The 8,898-nt window shown below is 44.0% G+C and overlaps 1 protein-coding gene across 1 annotated transcript; it reads right to left on the bottom strand.

The window, feature by feature from the left end:
* Nucleotides 1-1,479: 1,479 nt before the first annotated feature.
* Nucleotides 1,480-2,475, bottom strand: LOC136471858 (GDSL esterase/lipase At1g28600-like). The gene is made up of 3 exons (XM_066469605.1): nucleotides 2,158-2,475; nucleotides 1,926-2,083; nucleotides 1,480-1,845 (listed from the first exon to the last, which is right to left on the bottom strand). Exons 1-3 carry the CDS (start codon nucleotides 2,450-2,452, stop codon nucleotides 1,705-1,707), a joined length of 594 nt encoding a protein of 197 aa, XP_066325702.1. The 5' UTR covers nucleotides 2,453-2,475; the 3' UTR covers nucleotides 1,480-1,704.
* Between the last annotated feature and the right edge of the window lie 6,423 nt (nucleotides 2,476-8,898).

Here is an 8,898-nt window from a genome sequence, read left to right as displayed (position 1 = left end):
AAACAACCTACTATATACTCCACACTTAACCAACATTTAATAGATTATCCAACCCCGCGCAATCTTAGTTATTGGTGGGGGTTTGGTTCATTAGCTGGTATTTGTTTAGTCATTCAGATATTGACTAGCGTTTTTTTAGCTATGCATTACACACCTCATGTGGATCTAGCTTTCAACAGCGTAGAACACATTATGAGAGATGTTGAAGGGGGGCTGGTTGCTTCGTTATATGCATGCTAATAGGGCAAGTATGTTTCTCATTGTGGTTCACCTTCATATTTTTCGTGGTCTATATCATGCGAGTTATAGCAGTCCTAGGGAATTTGTTTGGTGTCTCGGAGTTGTCATATTCCTATTAATGATTGTGACAGCTTTTATAGGATACGTACCACCTTGGGGTCAGATGAGCTTTTGGGGAGCAACAGTAATTACAAGCTTAGCTTGCGCCATACCAGTAGTAGGAGATACCATAGTGACTTGGCTTTGGGGTGGTTTCTCCGTAGACAATGCCACCTTAAATCATTTTTTAGTCTCCATCATTTACTCCCCCTTATTTTAGGGGGCGCCAGTCTTCTTCATCTGGCTGCATTGCATCAATATGGATCAAATAATCCATTGGGTGTACATTCTGAGATGGATAAAATAGCTTCTTACCCTTATTTTTATGTAAAGGATCTTGTAGGTCGGGTAGCTTCTGCTATCTTTTTTTCCATTTGTATTTTTTTGCTCCAAATATTTTGGGGGCATCTCGACAATTATATACCTGCTAATCCGATGCCCACCCGCCTCATATTGTGCCAGAATGGTATTTCCTACCGATCCATGCCATTCTTCGCAGTATACCTGACAAAGCGGGAGGTGTAGCCGCAATAGCACCGGTTTTTATCTCTCTCTTGGCTTTACCTTTTTTAAAGAAATGTATGTGCGTAGTTCAAGTTTTCGACCGATTCACCAAGGAATATTTTGGTTGCTTTTGGCGGATATAACCTGAAAAATCATCTATATCAGGCATAGAGGAAGCTGGTTGGGCCGGATAGAATTGAGTTGAAGACCCAGGACAAAGCAATTTAGTACTATAAAAATAAGAAAAGAAACAAGGCGCGGAGCAATGTGTATAGCCCATTAGGAGAACCTGTTAAGAAAGCCAGAGCGGAAATCCAAGCTTCTGGTAATTTATTCAATTACTTGTACTTGAACTGTTTTTTCTTTCTTTGTTGAATTATTTATTTCTCTTTTGGTATGTTGGTTATCTAAAAGCATCGATGACTTGTTTTAGTACTTTCGTCACAACTATCCGTACCACATTAGGCCACCCCATAGAGGACTGTTGGGTCTTCAAAGACAGGGTGGAAAGATAGTACAAGGCAGGAGAAAGAATTCTGTCGAAGAATGTGTAGCAGGATCCTTAAATTTGTGTAACCTATTGATGAAGCGTGTTAACCTCCACAATGGAGGCCACCAGGTATATATTGCCTTCTAGGTCGGTTACAGGTGAAGCCCTACTTGATCTCCTGAAGGAACAAACCGAATATCCAGCAACCCTTGAGACACTCGTTCATGCACAAAGTGGTAATCCACTTCTGTGTGCTTAGTTCGCACATGGAAGACTGGATTTGCTGATAAGTAGGTCGCACCAATATTGTCACACCACAAGCATGCAGCCCGCGGCTGAGCTATGCCTAGTTCCTTGAGTAAGGTTTAAACCTAAATAATTTCTGCAGTAGCATTTGCCAAGGCTTTGTATTCTGCTTCGGTACTTGATCTTGAAACAGTTGCCTGCTTCCGAGCATTCCAAGAAATCAGATTAGCTCCCAAGAATACTGCCTCCAGTGGACTTGCGATCATCTGGACATCGTGCCCAATATATATAGGATTAGATAATGAGATTCATGGGAGGATATATTGAGTATTATATGTATATATACAAGCTCAGAGCCACTGCTGGAGATGATGCCGGCTGCCGCGGACACGTAGTTGACGCCTTGTATCATCCCATCAATGTTTGTGAGGCCAACATCGGCGGCGCCCGTGCGCATGTTCTGTTCAAGGTATGGAGGCACGAAGGGGACGCCCAGCCGCTCCGCTGCACAAAGACCATCAATATAATGTCGCTGAACCAAAGGATGGAGAGGAGGCCGCGCAGCCCGGCCTTATTACCGATGTAGTCGACGGGGATGCGGCCGTTGGAGAAGCGCCCCGTGGGGCGGTGCGTGTCGAAGTCCCGGCCGTAGGGCTCGCGTCGGCGCGGGCGAGCGTGCCCAGGTAGTTGTTGGTGCCTACGTCGGCCGTGGAGTCGCCGATTACGAAGAGCGCCGGGACCAGCGGGGTGGGCCGCGGGGACGGAGAAGATGAGGACGTCGAGTTCGCTGCTGCAGCGGTGGAGCATTGGCGGGGACCGGAACCGGAGAGGAACAGCAGGAGTAGGAGGGCGAGCAAGGGCAAACACCGCCATTTCCGGCGCGCGCGCCGGCCCGGACGTCGTGTCGTGAAGTGGGTTGCTGGTCGAATCTTGTTAGGCCACCTTTTTTTATATCTTAATAATTAAAGATGATCATGGCGTTCGGCTGGTGGTCTCAACCGTGAATTTTGGATGGTTCTGGATGATTCAATAGTATTATGTGAGAGAGAATAAGCTGAAACAAGCGGAAATAATTCGGTAGTAGACCAGCCGAACACAGTGGATCTAGTTAGGGGTTAGAATTGGATGATGCACGCTAGAAGAGAAGCGTACAAGTGGCCAAGATCGTACAAATATATTTTAGGATGTATTTAGTATCCACATGCTCATACATTGTCACACTTTGCCAAGCTGTAATAAAGAAATAAGGAAGGAGCCAAGCAATGAGTTTTTCATGAAGATGCGATGGGGAAGATCGAGAGGAGCCAAAGCAATAATTAAGCTTTCATGCAGATACATTGTCACACTTGTTGCGCATGTATCTTCATGAAGATTGCTTGGCTGAACCAAAGGATCGAGAGGAGCCAAGCAATAAGTTTTTCATGAACATGCCATTGATCCTAAAAACTCTACAAGGAGATAATAAAGAACCTAGCATGAACATCCAACATTTTTCTATCGGAAACGCTTAGATCAGGGCATCCGAACGGTTCTCTTTTCATCGGACGCCACATCCACCATTAACGCCACGGACCGAAACGAGTTGGCGCACCGCCTCGGGCTTCTTCGCACAAGCCCACACGACCCTCATTCTCCACTGCAAGGGATGCATCCTGTGTCGCTGTGCGCACCCACCTTCCTCCTTTCCCTGCTCGCTCCCTGCGCCGCTGCATCCACCCACATGCCTTCCTCGCTGCCGTGCTTTGCTCCCAGGTGATCCCCACCAACATTTGTTTCCTCCCATGGAAGGCGTCCGTACATATGGACGAGTCTGCATCCCGCGACTCCCCACTCCGCCTCGTTCGTCACGGCTTCAACGTGCCGTCCTCACCCCGCCCTCTGTGCCACCGAGCTCCGCGCCACTGTCGAGCACACCAGTGACCTTCACACGCTGCCCACCCGTCCTCTGCGCCACCGCCGCCCGTGTCGCCCCCACCCTGCCCTTTGTACGTCGTCGCCCAACTCCACATTGCCGATGAGCACACCGGTGACCTCCACGCACCGATGAGCCTCCATTCGCCAAAGCAGTAAGGAGATGTTTGCGCTGAAAAGCGCATGTTGTAACTATATGTTTCAAGTGTTTTAGATGTTTCATAGTTATGTTGCAAGTGTTTTGTATTGATGTTGCAAAAGTAGATCGGGATGTTGCAAAAGCAGATCGGGATGATACACATGTTGCAATCGGTATACGTGTGTGTTTCAAGTGTAGGTTCCAAATGTTTCATCTGTTTCAGACGTATGTTGGAAGTGTTTTATCTGGATGTTGCAAAAGTAGATCTGGATGTTGCATATATATGAAAGTGTTTCAAGTGTTTTCATACGTATGTTGCAAGTGTTTTTATATGGATGTTTGCAATGGCTAAACACGTGGTTTTCAACTTTTTCTACTATGTTGCAAAAGTAGATCTGATGTTGCACATGTTATAGTGGGACCCACCTGCTGTAGCCGCCTGCTACAGCTGTTGGGCCTGCGTGCATGCGCGTGGGAATGGAGGGGGGCAAGCGACATGCGCGGGAAACGATGTGTGGGAATGGAGTGGGCGCATGCAAGCACGGAAAACGAAGTGCCATGGGCCCCCACGTGAAAGTGTGGCAGTGTGCGGACGCTAGCACCCCGAAACGGACGTCCGGGCGCTAGCAAGTTCATTTTTCAATTGCAGTGGTGGTATGAACCATCCAAAAATTGCTCAAAAGATACAGATGCATTCTGGTCTCTCCTTCTCTCGCGTAAAGCCTTTTCTAACTAGTATATACGAAAAAGGACTACAAATTTCTACTTTTCTTTGTGAATCTATAACATCCTAAATTTAATTTTAAAATAGTTTAAAATTTTCTACACTTAATTAGAGTTTTTTTATAACTCAATTGGAGTTAAGACCTAACCAATAAGAAGGAAACAATAATATTTTATAAAATAAATAAATTGGCACAGGTAATAAAATCTCGATGCATTCATGTTGTCATGTATAAGTTTTTCTATGCATTTTTTTGAAATAATTATGTTGCCTATGCAACATTCTTATCCAAGACTTCACCATCTTGCCATGGTCCAAGCCCTCGCCGACCATTCATGATCATGCTCATTCTCTTGGTCAGTTTTAGATCATAAACTATGTTGCTTTAGTGGACAAACATTCCCTATAATGGGTGAGCGATGAGAAACCCATCATCACCTCGACTTCCACCGTCTAAGCAAACTAAGCATGGATTAATCTAGTAATGAATGTGGACAATCAACATTTGAGTGGTGCGGGAACATTCATGGTATGAAAGCTCGAATAGGTAAACATAGGCATTCTAGTCATATTGTAACATATCAATGCAATAATTAACCATAGTCACATTGTGCATTTGCAAAAAGAGGGATGCATAGGGGCCTGCCTTGGGACTGCTCGGTTGGCGGTTCATCGATCACGTCGATGGTTTGGGTCTCCTCAAGTTGGACTTCCTTGGAGCCCTCGTCACCTAATGAATGCATGATGCACAATGAGTACAATGCATAAAGATAAATGACATGATATGATATGCATTGATGTTCATTACATGGGTTATAGGTAGATGTAACATGTGTATGTAGTGTAGTATCATTGGTGCCGTCGACTGTTCTGGCGGATGGCAGATCATCGGATGGTCCGTGAGAACAGTCCGCCAGAGCATTTGTGAAATTTTGAAGTGTTGGGTCTCACAGGCAATCCAAGGTTCAAATGGATGATCCGAGAGTGCAAACCCAAAGCTAACAAGTTCAATTTAAAGAATATTGAATTATAGTCAGAGAGTTCGATGTTCTCGCGGAGGGTCCATGAGAACAGGTCTGTAGGCTCTAAGTGTTCAAGTCTATAGCTTCTCTCTCAGATGGTCCACGGTGTCCACAGTGTGGGCACGAGTCCGCGGGAACAGAGCTAGTGAAGGGTGCTTTCAGGTCATCAAAAATAGGAACTTTGAATTTTAGTCAGATGGTCCCATGTTCTCGTGGTCAGCCCGTGGGAGCATCGACCAATTTGTCTAAGTGTTTGGTTGTGTTTGTTCTCACAGAACATTCTGACGTCCAGGTGGATGATCCACGGGAATATGTGCAGTGCAGAATAAAATATCTCGAAATGGTGATCTTCATCTAGAGTTTTTGCATGTCAAATCTATTGCTAGGGGTGTTCCTTGGATACTATGGAGCATGTCTAGCTAGTCAAATGAACCTACATTGCATCTATCCATCATCTAGGTCATTGGGGGACATTTTCTAGGTGATGAACATGTGATTTATGAATGAGTGATTTGAGCTCGAATCTTTCTCAGGAAGGATTGCAAGGGAGTGTTGCTAGGCTCCTCAACGCAGTGGAGAAGCTAGATCCACTCCTAGCTCCTTGCTCTCCTTCTTCTTGAAATCTCCTTCTCCTCTTAGCTCCAAATGGTTAGGGAGAGAGGGCTCCTCCCTCTTCTATCCCAACCCTTGTGGATAGCAGCACCTAGATGGCCTCTGGATCCATGGCTTCTTACTGCTGGTGTGGGATGTTGCAATCCCTTCTTCATCCCCTCCCCTTGCTCCCTCTTCTTGCTCTTGGTGTGTGAGAGTGTAGATAGATGAACTAGAGAGAGAGAGTGTGTGTGTGTGTGTGAGGGTGAGTGGAGAGTGAGAGAGTGAGTGTTTTGGTGTTGGTGATTCAGTCTCCCATGAGATGGTGCTAGCTGGCTTGACTTGTGGGGCCAGGAGAGCTCCATAAGTGACAGCTCAAATTGTGTATGAGTTGTTCCGCGGACGGTCCGCGTGAGCACCGGACGGTCTGTGAGAGCATGGGCAGTCTAAAAAGTTCTAAGTCTGTGTAAGTGTTTAGGTGGAATGTTCCGGTGGTGAGTCGGATGGTCCGCTGGAGCAAGTAGTGCCCAAAATGTGCAATTTCTTCACAACTAGTTTCCAAATTCGAATTTAAGATGCAAAGGATGCTCATGATGATGATGATTATGAACAAATGACGACTGTGTCATGACATCAATGGCGCAAAGAACAAACAACAAAATGGAGAAGAACAAGGACAAATAGGGACAAGCTGTTCTTGGCTAGATCTGTCGAGTCATGCTTGTCGCTGCTCACACTGAGGCTGGCTCACCCTCTTCTATCGCGCATCACCAACAAATGAGGGGGGGGCATCCTGACCGGTGGCAGGCTCGTGTGGTCATGACGACATGGGCTCGCGAGGGCTCGTGGATTCTGACTGTCTGATGCTCAGTCAATGCTCTCTACAACTTCCTCGCTATCAGTCGTCGTAGTGTCTCTAGATCTAGGTCCTAGGAGAATTGTAGATTGGAGAAGGCGAGACGCGAGAAGGTGATTGAGTAGTGAGGCTGGCTGAACGCTGGCGCCTAGGGTAAGGAATAGAGAAGGGGCTCTAGGGTTTTGAGTATATATACATATGGCACATAGTGTATCTTACATTTTGGACCCACTTGTAGGCTTCTAACAGGTCTGCCATTGGGGTAGGGGGGAACGTACCTATACTTGCTCTCCCCGATGGGGGAAAATACCCCCATTAGCGTACCCATGGGGGTTAAAAGGCCACATACCCACACCCTAATAGGGTTTTAACCCATCGGATTTGGGAACTCATTGTCATCCCTAGTCAAGTGTGTTGTGCATGGTTGATAAGCAACGACGAAGCAGTGGTGTAGCGGTTGTAAAGGTTTGAATCATATTTGATTAGAAGCCCAGAATGTGAACATTGAGTTCTCCATCAATCAATTCATCGTACCTTTGGGAAGATCTAGCGAACCAATGCCGCCATCATAGGCATACCAGAAAAGTAGTTTTTAGGAAGTGTGAAGCCCTAACAGTCATATTCATCAAATCTCTAGACATATTTTAGGAAGTGTCGATACTATTGATGGATTTTGGATACAACTTAAGCATACATATGTGTCCTAATGGTTCTATTTATGTAACAAAAAGATTTGTACATTCTTGTACATCATACTACAACTAAAAAAATACAAATTCGGTACCACGTACATCCAATTTTTTACCTCTAATTTTTATTGAAATCTCTTTAGACGTTACATCTATCTAGAAGTATCTGCTAGCATATATAATTCTGGTCACGAGGTAATTCGGTATCCTAACTAGTCCTAGATCAAATCTCATTACTGCCTAAAATTATTATTATCAACACATAACTTCATTACCTTTTAAAAATTTTGATGATGTCCTAATAACATGGTAATAAGAAAACAAAGAAATACTGTCACTCTTTACAATCAAAGATGATCATGATGATTACAACCAAGGTTCATCCGTTAAACTCCATATAGATGCATATCTATCTATTCACTAATATTAAAGAGCGAAAGATTTCATTACACTCCATCCAATGAGGTTGGATGGACTCAATCTCTATCGTGTGGGAATCATATCCAAACATAGTGCAAAGTTTGATTTCAAAATAAATTGGAATATGGAGTGTTTTCACGGTTCTCAAATCTTTTATGCCCATACAAGTTAAGTGTTAAGACATTGTGCGGAATTCGATCCTAAAACAAATTGAACATGTTACACGATCATTGATAAATCTCTAAACCTCTTATATCTATACGAGTTAGAGCAACACGACTTTAGGCACAATATGGAGTTTGATCCCTAGGCAAATTGAAATGCATGATGTGATTGCTAAATAATCTTCAAACTGCAAGTTGTCTACGCAACAAGTTGAACGTCCTATACAATGTACAAACATATTTCCAGACTAGCAAATATGACTGTGCGTGCAACAAAACATGTAACTCGTGTCATCTGTTTCAATACGTTATATGTGTTTATGCAGGATGACTAAAAATGCATGAATACGGGACGTGTTATATGTGTTTATGCAGGATGACTAAAAATGCATGAATACGGGATGTGAGTTCATATTACGGATGGGAAAGTAAATCAATTATAACTTTTATCTTTAATTCATCATGTACTGTACCATTTCGTACTAAAACTGGTCAAGATTCGAGGGAGTGGATGGATAGATGAATCAGAGAGTATCAAGGGTGGAAATTTGAACATATACATTTTTATAAATAGATAGATAGATAGATAAGATGGAGATGCAGACGGAACCGAACCGACTAGTCAAGCAGCCCAACGGCAACAAAAACTGGAGAGAAGAAATCAGAAAAACGGCCTAGCCCTAGTCTGGCAAAATAATAATAATAATAATAATAATAATAATAATAATAATAATAATAAAAAGCCTAGCAAAATAAATCTTTAACAAACTTCCAAATCCTCCTTGGAACAGTCAACAACCAAC

The sequence above is a fragment of the Miscanthus floridulus genome, chromosome 8 (assembly GCF_019320115.1).
Source record: "Miscanthus floridulus cultivar M001 chromosome 8, ASM1932011v1, whole genome shotgun sequence".
NCBI classification, from domain to species: domain Eukaryota; kingdom Viridiplantae; phylum Streptophyta; class Magnoliopsida; order Poales; family Poaceae; genus Miscanthus; species Miscanthus floridulus.
This window is presented reverse-complemented; position numbering and strand designations above follow the sequence as displayed.

Bases quoted from the DNA above. Each gene is read 5' to 3' on its own strand.
- LOC136471858 (XM_066469605.1), bottom strand. From the start codon at position 2,452: ATGGCGGTGTTTGCCCTTGCTCGCCCTCCTACTCCTGCTGTTCCTCTC. The intron at 2,084-2,157 runs GTAATAAGGCCG...GTCTTTGTGCAG, and splicing joins CATCCCCGTCGACTACATCG to CGGAGCGGCTGGGCGTCCCC. The intron at 1,846-1,925 runs GTATATATACAT...CACGATGTCCAG, and splicing joins CCAGCAGTGGCTCTGAGCTT to ATGATCGCAAGTCCACTGGA.